This window comes from Vigna radiata, unplaced genomic scaffold (genome assembly GCF_000741045.1).
Source record: "Vigna radiata var. radiata cultivar VC1973A unplaced genomic scaffold, Vradiata_ver6 scaffold_299, whole genome shotgun sequence".
NCBI lineage: Eukaryota > Viridiplantae > Streptophyta > Magnoliopsida > Fabales > Fabaceae > Vigna > Vigna radiata.
In genome coordinates this window covers 25,052-41,782 of record NW_014542029.1, presented here as the reverse complement: position 1 = coordinate 41,782, position 16,731 = coordinate 25,052, and the positions used below count along the sequence as shown (strand labels likewise).

At 35.5% G+C, this 16,731-nt stretch overlaps 1 protein-coding gene and 1 long non-coding RNA gene across 2 annotated transcripts in view; both read right to left on the bottom strand.

Moving 5' to 3' along the window:
* The window catches only part of LOC106778964 (LRR receptor-like serine/threonine-protein kinase GSO1), a 17,471-nt gene extending 14,835 nt beyond the window's left edge, over positions 1 to 2,636 (bottom strand). Inside the window, exon 1 of the mRNA XM_014666973.1 lies at positions 2,448 to 2,636. Coding sequence (XP_014522459.1) covers positions 2,448 to 2,636 — 189 coding nt within the window. The remainder of the gene's footprint in view (positions 1 to 2,447) is intronic.
* An 8,670-nt stretch (positions 2,637 to 11,306) lies between these two features.
* LOC106778979 lies at positions 11,307 to 13,469 on the bottom strand. The gene is made up of 2 exons (XR_001377120.2): positions 12,971 to 13,469; positions 11,307 to 11,891 (listed from the first exon to the last, which is right to left on the bottom strand). It is a non-coding gene; the product is annotated as an uncharacterized LOC106778979 (long non-coding RNA).
* Positions 13,470 to 16,731: the final 3,262 nt, after the last annotated feature.

The following is a 16,731-nucleotide window of genomic DNA, read 5'->3' as shown; positions in this document are numbered from 1 at the left end:
GTTTCAAAAGATTACATTGTCCCCCAACAACAAAAGGGTTTAGTTCACCATTGTCATGGTGAAACTAGATGAAAAATAATGGAAGAATGGAAAAACAAACCCTAGATTGGATCAAAAGGAGCCTAAGCATCCAAGAGATCTTCTCCAAGGAGTGAAAACTAGGTCTGGCGGCCCCTTTCTGTCAAAAGAATACATCTAAACTCGCACTAGGGCTGTTTATAACCAAGAAAAGTAACAGAATTTAGGCCCAAGCCCAGCAAACAACCGCCCGACGTCATATTTTGACGCCCGACGGTTTCCCATTAGTCGCACCACCGCTCGGCGTCATATTTCACCGCCCGACGCTTTCCCTCGAATCTAGCCACCGCTTGACGGTCATTTTCACCGCTGGGCGCTAGTCAACTGCACTCTGGTCAACTTTTCAGCATTCTAGTCAACTGGTTGACTTTTCTGGTTGACTTTTCTGCATTCTGGTTGACTTTTTTGCACTGCAACCGTTTGATCTTCAACCTTTCTTTCAATTCATCTCCAATTCTCATCAAAACCCTGCAAAACAATGCAAAACAAGCATAATATCTCTAAAAACAACTTTTGACTCTCTTACTCTCTAACTTAAACAAAATGCATGATTTCAAGCTAATTCTAAGTCATAAAGGGTGTGTTTTAATATCAAAATTGAGTATGAAAATAACTGTTTTTCAACTGTTATCACAACCCCAAACTTAGAACTTTGCTTGTCCTCAAGCAAACAAAACAAGACTTGGTTTTCCACTTTTTCAGCCAATAGTTCAACACTCCTAAAATTCATGACAAGAACTACTCAATTTCATATTTTCAGTGGAATCAAATCAAGATGCATGCATGCTTTTAATTCAATTCCGTTCACATGATCATGTATTTCTTAACAGATGTTACACTTTATGAATGACCAATCCACTAAGCAAAGATGTAAGCATGAAATTTATCAATTCTCACCAAGCAAGTGTTTCATTCAATCACTCAAGTGTTTAAGGTGACACTCCAACTATCTATTATTCATAAGTCACATGAAACAAAATTGCCATTCATCCCAAGCAATCAAAATTTTCACATGCAAATGCCATCATAAGGACTTTTCTAAGGCTTGTATTGAGGCTGGGCTAACAAGAAAATTTGGTTTTTCTGGAATGCAAAGTCCTTGAGTTAAGAGAGCTACAATAATATTCAAAGTTTAAGCACAAATCTCTACCTCACCAATCTCACTTATTCCCAACTTCTTCCCTTTTCTTTTATTTTTACATTGAGCTCATCTTCATGCTTTTCTTCTTTTCTTTTGTTTTTCTCATGCATTTTTCTTTCTCAACATTTGAGCTCAATGCTTTTCAATTACCTTTCATTTTCCCCCACACAATCCCATACTTGAACCTTTTCAACACACACAGTTAAGCTCAACCCAACTCAAGGTAAAGAATTTCAAATCAAGGGTTCTCATCCTGTTTAAAGCTAAGGTTCAAAAAGGGTATAATATTTCAAGCACTTTGGGTGAAAATTTGGCTAGAGAAGGGTTTTCAAAAATGGCCTTGATCATATGACATTCACATGCAATTCAATCAATCATCAAGATTAAGGCAATATCATTCATGTTTTCCTGTGAACAATACATACAACAATGAAAACTCTAGAGCTCAATACCTCACACAACATGCTTTCTCACACATCATACATTCATACACCGTGCTTAGCATCATAACCACAATCATAATTCATCACACATCTGTTCACATAGTTAGTGAACTTTTTCACTGGATATCAACATGCAACACAACTTAATTATCATCCACATCCAACCATCATTGAATAGACTTATCATGCATGTTATCCAGTCAAACATTTTTAGAAAAGTATTCAAGCCAAGCATAGACACTGAAAATAAAAATTCAACCTATTCTAAGAATTCAAAATTCAAAAGTAAAAGAAAGAACCTAGGTTGCCTCCTAGTAGCGCTTGTTTAGCGTCATGAGCCTGACCCAAACCTGTTCTAGCACTCATCAGTAAGTGCAATCCTTACCAACACCCATCAGTAGGTGTACCTTCCTGGTATCCTTCAGTGGATACAAAAAGTTAGCATCCCTAAGTAGATGCTACCCAAAAATTGTTCAAATATCCAAAGAATTACAAGTTCAAAAATGAAATAATCCTAAAACTAATGTTTTACAACAAAATAAATTTTCCTAGCAACATCACATTTTATCCTTTGTGTTGGTGTCTCCAGTACACCAAATCCTCAGCTTTCTTCTATTCACTCACTTGGTATGTCTACTGTATGGTGCTTCAATCTCCACCACCCCTTTCTTTTTTAGCTCTTTTAATACTCATTCCTTCTTTTTATATTTCACTTTGATGCCTGGTCGGAATGGGTCTTCTTTCGCTTCAGGATGGATAGTTCTTCCTTCTTCACTTACAGGTACCTGCAAAACATTACAACTGTCAGTATCATCAGTACCTGATGTGCTATTATCAGATGCAGCTTCTCTTCTGGCCTTTTTATATCTGGCTCTTCTTCTTATTCTCATTTTGTTTTCTTTAGAGCCACTATATGTTAGCACTTGGTCTTGATCTCTTAACATCATTCTTCCATCATAGATACTTATCACCATTTTAGAAGTCCTCATAAAAGGTCTTCCCAAGATCAATGGAATTCATCCCTCATTTGCCATATCCACAGCTAAAAAGTCAATCAAGAACTCCAACTGCTCAATTTGAACAATTGCATCTTCCACTGTACCAACTGGCTTCTTAATAGAACCATCCGCAACTGTCAGGGTAGTATGAATTAGTTTTAGTACTAGCCCTCCAATCTTCTTGAATTCACTAAAGGGCATCAAATAACACTTGATCCTGAATCAATCATGGCTCGCCCTATATCCCTCAATTTTTTCGGATAATCCTTCTTTCTAGGCTTAACACATTTTTCCTGATCTTCTTCATCATCAAGATCATTTACCTCTCCAGGATAATACTTAATCCTCTTGGCATAATAAGGAATTTGTGGAAGTACTGAAGGAACAACAGTCACCTGATTAAAGATTTCCCTAAATGGTTCTCGATGACTTTCTTTCTCTTTCTTTTTCTCCCCCTCTTCTTTTTCTTCTTTTTCCTCTTCACTGTTTTTCTACTCGTTAAATTCATCATTACCGATCATCTCTTCATCCTCCTCCTCACTGCTTTCAATATCAATTATTTCCACTTTTGCCTTCCTTTTATCTCCTGTCAGAACAACTTTGCACTCATCTTTAGGGTTAACCTCAGTGTTAGCCCTAAACTGATTCTTTTCGGTGGTTTCTACCCTTTTTTACAGTTGCCCAATTTGCATCTCTAAGGATATGAAACTAGCTATATCACTTGCATGATCGGACTCGTAAACCTTCAAGAATTTGTCAAATCTATCACTCAAATCTTGGACAAACTCTATCAGATGAGTAACTTGCTGCCACATATGTGAGGGTTGCTGCTGGCTAAAACCTCCTGTTTGCCCTGATGGGTTATTCTGTTGTTGACCAATACTCGGATGGTTCTTCCAACCTTGGCTAGAATTGCCTTGGTTGAAGTTCCCCTGCCTATACTGATACTGATTTCCCATGTAATTAGCTTCTTGCTGCATCTCCTCTGGTAGAGCACATTGACCATTGATATGGTCACACCACAGAAATCACAAAGTTGTTGAGTTTGGAAGATATTCCTAATCTCCTTTGGAAGTTTAGAAAGGACCTTTGTTAACTTATCCAATTTCTGAATAAGAAGATGATTTTGAGCTGCCATAGCATCATCAGCAAGGAGAAGCAAAATTCCTCCTCTCTGTGAAATTGCGCCCATTTCACTATGTGTTACTTCATTCATAGCCATGTTTTCAATCAAGTCATAAGCCTCATCTTCAGCCTTTCTATTTATACTGCCTCCAGCTGAAGTATCTAGCATCATCTTTGACTGAGTGTGTAAGCCTCCAAGGAAAGCAAGTATATATGAGGTCTTGTCAAACCCATGGACTGGGGTCTTCCTCAATAGGCCTTTGAATCTGTCCCAAGCTTGTCCAAGAGTTTCTTCCATTCCTTGTTTGAATGTAGAAATTTCCAGCTTCCATTGATTGATCTTTGTCTTTGGAAAGAATTTATTAACAAATTTTGTTGCCACAACCTCCCAAGTTCTGAAAGTACCTTATGGGAATGAATGCAACCATGCTTTAGTGTTTCCTCCAAGAGAGAAAGGAAACATGTTGAGTTTGACCCTGTCATCAAAAACTCCGTTCATCTTGGCGGTATTGTAGATTTCACTAAAAGTAGTCAAATGATCATAAGGATTCTCATTTGACAACCCGTGAAATTGGTTGCTCTGTACTAGTTGGATGAGTGTATGGTTCATCACCATGTTTGTTGCATTATCTGCTGGCATGGCTATACTGTTGAAGTGCAAAGGACCCACCGTGTTTGATGTGTCCGCCAGTGTACATCTTGGAGGAGGTTGACCCGCCATCTCCTCTATGACCTGTGAAAAAGTCTTTAGTGAAGATTGCAAAAGTCTTTCAGGAGAAGGAAAATTTTCATGTGAAGGACGTCTAATTTTCCTTCCTCTCCTGTCTGATAGCCCTTCAAGAAGAAGTTGTTGGTTCTTCTTACTCCTAGTGTGTATTGCTTCATGCACACACAAGAAACAAAAACCCAAAAAGCACTTTTAAAGAAAAATAAAACAAAATAAAACAAAAAAAAATATAAACAACAATTACAAGCAAGTCAAATTTTAGTCAATTTACATTACTTGAAAAAGCTAAACCTCGAGTCCCCGGCAACGGCGCCAAAAACTTGTTAACACTCTGGCAAGTGTACCAAATCGTTTCAAGTAATATAATTGGTAAACCCAATATCGTTCTTCCCAAAGGACTCGAAGGCCTTATCGTTCGTGCAAATTAAAATCGTAAGACTTGTAAAGAAAAATTAATTGGTTTGGATGTAAGAACAAAAAGTAAACATGCAAATGCGATTGATTCAGTTGACGTGAAAAAAGACTATGGATGAATGAAGTTGTTGGGGTTTACAGTTTCATCTTATCCACTCTCTCTTATCTACTCCTCTTATTAAAATCGCTTTGTTATCTAATTGTCATGTAAACTTTCTTAGTCTACGCTTAACCCGATCCCTCGGTGAAAAGAGCCTATTACTAATTACTGGCTAGCTATCCCTAGCCTCACCTAGTAATTAATAATGCATTATAAATGGAAGCAAAAACAATTGATCGTCCTACCCCCCTATCCCTAGGTGGTATTGCTTAATCAAGGAATTTCCCACTAGTTCATGATAGTATCGTACGTTCCCGTATCAATAAAGACAAACAATAATTATCGAATGAGTTAAACGATAAAAGCATTAAGCGCAGATGAGAACCCAACAATTGATAATCAAAGCATACGACAAGCATATAAATAAATAAGAGTTTCAATAAAAGAGAGTTTCAAAAGATTACATTGTCCCCCAACAACAAAAGGGTTTAGTTCACCATTGTCATGGTGAAACTAGATGAAAAATAATGGAAGAATGGAAAAATAAACCCTAGATTGGATAAAAAGGAGCCTAAGCATCCAAGAGATCTTCTCCAAGGAGTGAAAACTAGGTCTGGTGGCCCCTTTCTGTCAAAAGAATACATCTAAACTCGCACTAGGGCTATTTATAACCAAGAAAAGTAATAGAATTTAGGCCTAAGCCCAACAGACAACCGCCCGACGTCATATTTTGACGCCCAACGGTTTCCCATTAGTCGCACCACCGCTCGACGTCATATTTCACCGCCCGACGCTTTCCCTCGAATCTGGCCACCGCCCGACGGTCATTTTCACCGCTAGACGCTGGTCAACTGCACTCTGGTCAACTTTTCAGCATTCTGGTCAACTCGTTACCTTTTCTGGTTGATTGATTAACTTTTCTGATTGACTAGTTGACTTTTTTGCATTCTGGTTGACTTTTTTGCACTGCAACCATTTGATCTTCAACCTTTCTTTCAATTCATCTCCAATTCTCATCAAAACCCTGCAAAACAATGCAAAACAAGCATAATATCTCTAAAAACAAATTTTGACTTTCTTATTCTCTAACTTAAACAAAATGCATGATTTCAAGCTAATTCTAAGTCATAAAGGGTGTGTTTTACTATCAAAATTAAGTATGAAAATAACTGTTTTTCAACCGTTATCAACTTCGAATCCCATTCTCCTAACACGACCTGAATGCTCTCGAAGACATAAAGCTTGGCCCAGAATGTCAGAGTGATCATTACTCATATCTTCTGAATTAGTTTGAGACAATATCACCTAAACAATAATCAAACATATCACACTTATTCTCATTTCACGCACACAAAAATATAATATGAAAATATATTATTTACATATTTGTCCTAAACTTGTTGAACGATTTCATTTTCAATTGCCTCGCTTTTGTTTACATGAGCATGCTTCCACAATTCTTGACGAGAAATGTTACTAACATTTGATTCCAATTCTTTTATCTAATTATTGTGAAAAAAATCAAACTTGTTAAAAAATTGCAATAGCTAAAATTGGCAAAAAAATTATAGTATGTCACTTAACATGTATCTATAAGTATGGATAATAGGATAAAGAAAACCACACTTTTAATTAGACTTAAGGTATAAGGTGTGGCAAAAATAATTTAGTATCATACACCATTTGGTTAAAAAAGTACTACACTAAGTGGTATTATTCACGCATTGCAGATTACTCTTGATCTATAACAACTAACGTTTCAAGCATGTTAGTCAACTAACACAATAAATTCAATTACATCATATTGCATATTCAATAATATTCAGCAAAAGACCAAAGACAAGATATATAGGATCACAAGTATTTCATCCAACGAATACACACAACCTGGATGAAATCTAATTAAATTTATATGCATGCATTGTGACACTTCAAAACAATTTATTTCAGTAACTCAGATTTCTAAAATAATTTCCACAACAAACATTACTAGTTGGATCACACTAATTGGAATTGATCATAAAAAAATATTTCTTTTTATACCACATACAAAGTTTAACTTCTACTTACATATGTTCTAATCAACCATAATTACACCTAGTTATTGTAAATCCGCTAAAACCTTTAAGTTCAAAAATCAGAATGGGACATAGCATATCACAAAATCCAGTCATACAAATTTAATCATCCAGTTCAGTTAACCTCGACTTGTGATAGAATATTAAAGGTTTACAAAAGAAAGAAAGGGAAATGAGTGTTGGGTAAGGATATTAGAAAAAGCAAGAAAGGTTGTTGACCGTTAGTCAGTTTTGTGAAGGGGGGAATATTATAAATAGGGGGTATGTGTTGTACAGGGAGTTAGTTCTTTTGTACATTAGAGGTATAGATTGTATATTTGTTCAAATGAAGGGAAAGAGCCTTCCTTGGTCTGATTCTTTGTAGGTTAAACCCCTTATGCGGTTCCTATTTATCTTGGTTTTTCCAAGTTAGATCCCTGTATTAATTTTTTCCCCAATCGAGTCCTTAAATCGTCAAAATTTGACCACAATTGGTTCCCTGCCGTTAAATTTGCTTAACGGGGTTAAGTTTTTTATGAGCTGGGATGCTGACGTATTTAGTTTGATATACGTGGCATTGACAAAACTTCCTATGTGGAATTGTATATCATTTAACATTTTAAAATTAGAAAGCACTTGAGTCTCGCAAGACAGAAGTGGGAAAGCGTAAGACGCAACAATGTCTATGGGGCATTCGTGTTCGTCTTCCACTTACAATGAGTGTCAAAAGCAATTCCGCTCTATCAGCTCTCACGGAGATGGAGGGTGGAACAAGAAGGACGCATCACTGATTTGCCATTATGGAGAGAGGACTATGTTGAGGATTGCGAAAACAATAAGAATCAAGGCAAACAATTATGGGGTTTCCCCAAGTATAAGGTTGGAAGTTAAAATCTTGGATGAAACTTCTTCAAATGGTGCAATGATCGTGGATTTGACGAAAGTGTTAGTTGTGAGTTGTTGGAAGGAAAGGATGAGAGGTTGCTAAAGAGTAAAAAAATGAAAGTCATAAGGAGATTGTTGAGATTGTTGACAATACAATATCTATATCACTCTGGTTTTTTATGACGACAATACATTTTTAATAACACATATGTTTTTTATGTGTTATATGTTTTTTTGCTTATTGATTGATATCTTGTTGAACATGTTTCTGTGATTATACTGATATGTGAATGCATATTTACTAAGCTTGTACATGTTACATCATATTTGGTTGCATTGCACATGTTTTCAAAGAAGAAAACCACATGCACTCTTGTGAACTTAAACTGTGTGACAAAGTTGACAGTTAAAGTTGACTTCATTATTAATTGAATCGACTGTACTAAAGTCTTTGTACAAATTTTCAGAAACAATTCCATGTGAGATTTTGGGAAGGAAAGAATTTCAAAATGTTTTGTCTTGTCGAAGTCGACTGTGTGCACCATGCATTCGACTGCATTAGTTGTTTGTTTTGAAATTTTGTTATGCTCATGAATAGTAACGGCTATATTTTTAAAAGTTAGTTGAGCATTGAATGAGAGTAAACTGTATTGAATGTGGAATTAATTTGTTTGACTAGATTGCTACTGCTTTGACTGATCTATTATAACTGTCATAACTCAGTCGACTGAATTAGTAGCATAATCGACTGCAGGAGCGTCTAATTTATAGAAATCTATAAATAGACGAGACCTGATCTTACTCAAGGACTTTTGATGAACTAACATTTTCATATTCTGTTTCAAATTGATTCTATGAGATTTAGAGCTCCAAGAACTCATCAAGAAGACGGTGGTGATCTTGCTTGAAGGAGTTTCTGAAAGGGATTGGCATTGCGCTTACTGCTTGATCAGAATCTGTACAATTGAGGTGTTTTTGGGTTGATCAAGATTTTTTTTGGCATCCGTGGTGATCGTTGCTACCTGTTGTGACTATAGGGTTTGTTGGTACACTTTGAGGATTGTTCAAAGTGGGTTGCAGATTACAGGAAAGGGGACATCTTGCTGCAAGTCTTGCTGTGTGGTTTGCCTATATTTTGGTTAGAGGATTAGAGAGGTGTTTTATATTTTTTACTTGGAGGTCTTCTATAAAATCCTTGTTGTAAAAACCTTGACCATTATAGTGTATTTGCTTCCTGGTACTAGAAGGACATTGGATGTAGGCATTGAGGCCAAACTAGTATAAAATCCTGCTTTTGAATTCTCTATCTTTTACATTCATTCGACTTTACAATTCACGTAGTCAACTTTGCTTTTTCCGCTGCACACGAATTTATATTACTTGAAATTCAATAAAGTTTGTAAAGTTTCATCTTTTGTAAAAATTTTTGAAAAGACTCTGATTTTGCAAACCCACCAATTCACCCCCTCTTGATGTTAAAAAGAAGCCTACCTGTTTTCCAACAAAGATGATTGTTGATCAAGAGAAAGCTCTGATGAGTCTTCAAACGTGGACAAAATTGTTCGTAGGGGTTGTTAGTCTTCTAAGTGTAATGAACATTATTGTAGTTGCAATGTCCATGGGAAGGGCATGATGTGTTGTTGTAGGTGTAATGTAGGCCAATTTAATGTATTGTTCCAGTTTAATGTAATTAAGATGTGTTGCAATGTATTCTTGTTGTTGTAGATGTTTACTAAATGTAAGATTTCGAAACAATGAGATGAAATGGTGTGTCTGATTTGGTACATTTTGGTTTTGTTTTTTGAAAAAGAAGTGGAGGCAATTTGGATTGGTTTTGTTGAGTTAATTCATAAGAAGTGAAAGACCAAACGGTACCGAACGATAATAACACTTTAATCTTCATCCTCCTCTGAAAATCTCCACTCCCTAATATTATCTCAAAGGTTGAACGGTGTCAAACGTTGGCTGAATGTGCCAAGCATACGATCAATATTTAGGAAGTCTTCCTCCTCTTCTCATAAACACTTCACTCCTTAATAAAGTCCGAACGGTTCCAAATGTTTACTGAATGGTGCCAAACATACAATTAATATTTAGGAAGTCTTCCTCCTCCTCTCATAAACTCTTCACTCCCTAATATTACCCCAAAGGCCGAACGATGCCAAACTTTATTAATATTTAGGACATCAAGATGGACATGCTATATTAAAACCAAAATATAAAACATTGTTCATACAACTGTCCTTTGATCTATTACATTTTGTTTCATGTATTAAAATGTTCATAAGACATGTCGTGCTATGGTTAAGCTTCTTCCAAATGTGGTTGACTCTGAGACAATGGAATGGGTTATTCTCCCTATGGCTGCACAACAAGTTCTTCATTTCTTCTCGGACACTGTGTTATGTTATGATCCACTTCCCTACATAGCCTACATCTCTTCAACAATCCACCTTTTGTCATTCTAGTGGTATCATTCTTCACCTCCTACTTCTCTAACCTCCTTTTCTTTTTTAGGTGTACCAGGAAACGTTTTTTTTATGGAGGCATCACATCAGGATATTGTGTGATCTCCTAGAGATTATTTCCATTAATATGATAGATAATAGAGGAGTAAATTTCTTCATAGGTTTACTTCTGAAAGCAACAAGGTATGTTGTCCTCTCCATCTATGTTCAGAAACCTCATAGCTACTAATGCATGAACACAAGGAATTCCATTAATGCTCCACTTTCTGCAAGAGCATGAATATTCATTTATGTTCACCACAAACTTGTCCCCACTTTGAAAGACATGTCTGACTTCAAATAGCTTTTGTGCAGACCAGATGTGAACATAACTGAACATTAGTAATGCAGACCAGGTGGGCAACAAATAAAGAAAGAAATATATATCCCATAATTCTTCAATACATGGGAATCTAATACTTTGTTAGTCATGCCTCCTTTTATACTCTACCGACTATTTTTGGGAAAATTGATGAATGAAATGACCTTACCCTTGACCTATTAGTGGTGCATCTCTATATCATATAAAGTCTGATTTCTTCCAACATTGTAATTATTGGCTTTGTCCTTGTATGAACCAAGCTTGTTAATTTTTACTATAAAAATGATTATGTAATATGAAGATATGTCAATTGGATCCTTTCTAGACAATTTCTATTTTATTTTCACCATTTGTTTTGCATGAAATATTACTAATTAAACACGGGATGGTATATTTTTAATTTTAACTATTTTTACATTATATTTGAATTAATTTAGTTTATAAGTGTTCGATTTCCCATTCAAATCACTTTGTTTTTCTATTTTGTAGTCATCTAAATTTGAGAGTCATTATACACTAATACTTTTCATTATTTGTCGTACCACTACAAAAATAATATATTTTAGTGGAGGTTTATTTTTGGCGGTTATGGAAACCTCCAATAAATTCAGGCGGTTTTTATAAAAACTGCAGTAAAGTTATGATTTCTTTTAAAAAAAACAAATGCTTTTGGCGCATTGGGATGGAAATAGCTAAAAAAGAGCGAAATAATTTGGCCTTCCATGCTCACATTTTTCTTCTCTCTAATTTCCATGATCTCTTCTACACTTCGGCACACCTCTTCTTCATAATTCTCTCCAAAGTTGCTCTTGGACACCGTTTTGTGTTGTTCATTACACTGGTCTGAGTCTTCATCGTCCGCCTGAGTCGCATTCTTCGCCTAAGTCGCGTCCTCGCCTGAGTTGAGTCCTTTGCCTAAGTCGCGTCCTTCGCCTGAGTCACGTCCTTCGTTTTTCACCATTGTTGCTTGAGCTTCGTCCATCACAGTTAAGTTCTCTTCTTCGATAATCCCTAACTCTCTTACCCTCTTAGCCTCATCTGAATTCTCTTTTCCATCACCCTATCCTAGAAATTGGTGTTAGCAATTTGGGTCACTTATATTCATGACCAGTGGAAAGTGGAAGATTATTAGCCAACCTTATAAAATATATTTAAGCATAAAATTAATCATAAATTCAACATACAAAAAATAAACAACATGCTAGAAAATTATAGGCTCGTATTAAAGATAAATTTTCATGACAAATATAAGACAATGGAAGTGTGAGAGGCGAGCAACAATGAAAAAGAATGGAGATCATGTTTAAGAGAAATATTTCAAATCCCACCATAATCCTGTCACAGTGCTAATCCAGACAAATATTAACAACAGATTAATCTAAGGAACAAACACAAACACAAAAACACCGAAAAAAAAACCACGACAATCATATGAAGTGAGTTGAGCAATAGACAATGACACTAGTTCACAGACTTTGAAGTGGTAACCTATGTTTCTTTTGCGAATTTAACCCTAGACAAACATATGGCAGCAATTATTCGTAACACTGATGCCTAAAGACTTTTAATCAAATAAAAAAAATTATAAATTTCAGTGACAATTTTAACCTTTTCATCAACCTTTTGGTATCGGTTGTTCCAATAACCGATGTCATGTGTCCTTCTTAGAAAAAAAAATGAAAAAGCAAGTGACAATTTTAAAATTTTGATCAACTTGTTGGTTTCGGTTGTCTAGGAAACCATTATAGAAAGTAGATATGATATCGGTTATTTACATAACCGAGATGATATATACTTCTAAAAAAGACAGACATACTGTATAAGGCCTTGAATGAAGCCATTGTTCACAACATTCAATCTATCTGCAAACTGAAACAACAATGGAAACGAAAAATAATTATATTATAAAGGAGGAAATGGGAAAAATAAAGTGAAAAATAAAGCAATCAATACGTGAGATAATAAGATAAAGGTATTGAGACCGAATATAATTGGTTAGATTACTGTCTAAAGACAATAATCAATTTATTTTAGTTAGTTAAGGTTTTATGATTTTTGGTTTTTCCCTTCTTCCCATAAACTCTATAAATAGAGTTTCCCCTTTCATTTTCAACAGTTGTATGATGCAAAAATATCATTTAAGAGAATCAAACAAAGTTTATTCTTTTCTTACCTTTCATGATGCCGTTGTGTAGATCTCCATCTCTTCTCCTCCCAACATCCATGGTTGATCGCTTGCAAGGACTTCCACGCTTCTTCTCTCTCTAGTTTCCAGAAGAGCTTTGAGCTCTCTCTCTCTCTCTCTTTTGCGCGTGTGACGAAGGCAGCTTATCTGCCAGAGCCTTTTTCCCACGTGATATTTTATCTCTCAGCGGGCTCTCAAGCAAAGTGGACCCTTTTGGGCCTGGAGGGATGTTGGGCCTTATTCCCAATAAAAGGAAGAAAAAAGAAGCACGTTTAAAGAATGGGAGTTACTCCCTACGTCTCTCCAGCTACTCCCTACACCTCCTTAATTTTGTTTTTATTCCAAAACTGTCATTTCTTACATTTATTATTTATCTTTTTAACTTTTGATGTCACCCCTACACCCCCACACCTTTTCATTTTCACTTTCACTCTCCAACAGCAATACTCTGATTTTCTTTCCTCTCCAACCCCACCCACCACTTTACCTTTATTTCTGTCTTTCTCTGCAACCCCAACCCCCCTTCCCTTTCTTTATTTCTCTCACTAACCCTACCCCCCACTATCCCTTTCTTTCTTTCTCTCCCTTTCATTTCTTTGCAGCCCCACCCACCACTTTCCCTTTCTCTCATTCTCGTTTGGTCTCCAAGAGGTTAGTGTTTTTGTGCTCTTGAATTGTTGAGGATTTAAACACCAACGAGGTCAGTTGTTTTGTACATTCAGTGTGTTTGTAGTAAACAATATGGGTATTGAATTTGTGAATTGGTAGGTGTGTATTCCTTGTGTGGGGCCATGGATGTTCGATAAAGAGGAGACCTTGGTTTAGTGCTTGTCAGGGGAGAAAATGTATGGTTGTATATAGTTAAGGGTATGGGACTAGATTGTTGGAAGAGAGAGAGATATTTTTTTGTATGATTAACGAACAAGTACTATTGAAAGGAGAAGAGTATGGATTTTTCCTTTGCATGCAAGTAAGTAGGATGAATGTTAACGGTGAAAGAAAACGTGGAAAACTGAACGGATATGGAAAATTTTTTCAGCCTTCAACGATATAGACCTCCATCGACGAATGTGGAGATGCGTTCTGCGTAGAAGTGGTGGAGGTGTGGGGGTGCATTCATGTAAGGACCTTTCTGGAATAAAAAATATGTAATGAGAAGATGCACGAACTTGAAGAGGTGGAGGGAGAAACACCCTTAAAGAATTTGGTTAGTTTATCACAAACACAAAAAATTTAAAAACAATAATTAGTAAATCAAAGTTGAAAGCAAGTTCTGAGCTCGAATTTGAGGTTCTATGAAATAATTACTATGCCTTATTACACATACTGTGTGAATTCTAGGGGTGGGCAAACTGTATTGTTTGCACCAAACTCTAAACCCATTACAGTTAACTATAAAGTAGTTTAAAAAAACTGAACTGAACTATTACTATTTTTTAGTTCAGTTAACTGAAATACAATGCACTAAATTGTTTTGTGAAAAAATTTCAGAATTAAAACTAAATGATACATAACAAGATGAAAACAATTCTCAGCTAAACAAATATTTCTCAATTCACCTGGACAAATTAGAGACAATTACAAACTTTTCTTCTTAAACTGAGATTGAGATTCATCAAGTTCAAGCTTAAGAATAACACACCCAGATGCTGGCTTGGCAATATAACAAGGTAAAGAGAGGTCATCCATTAAAGGGAGTATCACAACTGGAGCCCAATCAGAGTGACATGGCAGCAAGAACCAAAGCGTAAATTAGTTTTAAGAAAAATTTCACATAAAAAATTAATTACCTCAAGAGTAACGTAGAAAATAATAAATTGAGAAGTGTGAACCAACCTTCCTGATATTGGAAGAGTCTGTAGATCTTTTAAACCTTGAACAAGATTTTAAAGAAACAGTCCACAACCATAACTGTAGCAGTAATTTCCTGCAATACCAAGAACTCAACAAAAATAGACTTTGCTACCACAATTTAGAACCTTAATCTTCAAAGAGTTCCTTAATCTTAACCCACGAACCAAAGGTAACAAGGAGAAACAACATAGAATCACAAAAAACCAATTTTTCAACAGCAAACATTAAGGAAACAACACAAATGGATCCATACATTACAACATATCACAACTTACCACACGAACAACAAAAAAAAAACAAAAGAACCCTAGTTTCTCCTACTCCACACAAGTAAAACAACAGAGACACCCATCAAATTTCCATCAAAAAAGGTACCACCTTTTCAACTGAAAAGGGAGAGGGACATAACAAAACAAAGAAGTGGCAGCATTTCAGCTTGTGCGGTGCTATACGTACCATAGAGTGAAATGGTGGTAGAGCCTTTAACAGTTCCGCGACGACAAAGAGCGGAAAAACCTTCGATAATGGTGAGCCTTCAATGGGGACGAGCCTTCAATGGCAACGAACCTTCGACAATGGTGGTAGAGCCTTCGACAGTTCGACGACGGTAGAGTACAGAAAAGCCTTCAACGGTGAGGCGAGCCTTCGACGACGGCAGCGACGAATCAACGGTGGCGGCGGCAAACCTTTGACAACGAGGCTTTGATGGTGTTTGACTGGCAGCGAGCTAAGAAAGGAATGTAATGGAATGTGAGAGAAAGGGAGAAAATTGTGACTGAGAAGAAATAACCTAAACTTCAGTTAACTCCAATTAACAGTTAATTGTGTAAGAAGTTCACTGAACCATTAAACAGTACAATAGGTTTTTAGTATAAATAGTTTTAGTTTTTTAAGTATAAAATAGTACAGATTTTGAATGAACTGTGCCAGCCCTAGTGAATTCAAATCATGTCCAAAAATCCAAAGATTTTTAACAACGAATTATTGCAATAGCTGCAGCCATGCCATGTGTTTACTAATAATAGCAATAAATAATCTATAGATTATGAAACAATTCTCATCCATTACAATGATTGAAACTTGGATTGGAGAATAAGTACCATTTATTTATTTATTTATTAAAAAATATTTTCTTATTGTTAGCACCTATAAATTTATATTATTGAAGAGTGGTATAAAGAAAATGAATACTTTTAACTAGCATAATATTTGGTGTAAAAAATAGATATATTTGTTCTCTGCGCAATATATTCTTTATATTAATGAAAATAGATTTTAAAATTCTTATGTAAAATTTCATTGTAAAAGGTTATATTTGCACTGGTGTTATTAACAAAGTCTATGAAAAATTACTCAATTCACAACATGCAAAAGAACAATATCATCCAAATGTGACAATAACAAAACATAGTGGCGAAAACGAAACCTAAAACAACAAAGTAGAACACTTAACACAATCGAGACTAAAAATGACAAAATAGGGACTGAAATTAACCTCTTTGATGCTTAACTTCTTCGATGATTAACATAACATTCCCAATCGTATAAAATGATACTCAATTCCAAGAGACAACACACACGTAATTATAATGTTTTNCGATATAAGNAACTCCAAATTCGCAATTTTCTCTAATGTAAAAAAACTCCAATTAAACCCTAAAACCTATTTTATAGTTTTTTCATTTAAAAATAACAAACGAAATAAGTTGCACGACTTCTTCACAATAACATTGTACAAAGCTAACACAATTTCCTCATTTTAAAATTACATCATTTCAGTAATTTTAAAGACAAAATTATACCATTTTAATATTTTTGTAAAGAGTTATTGCTCATTTATAATCAAGATAGAGTTTTTCTTCAACAAAACTTAAATTTAACTTATCTTAAAGTCC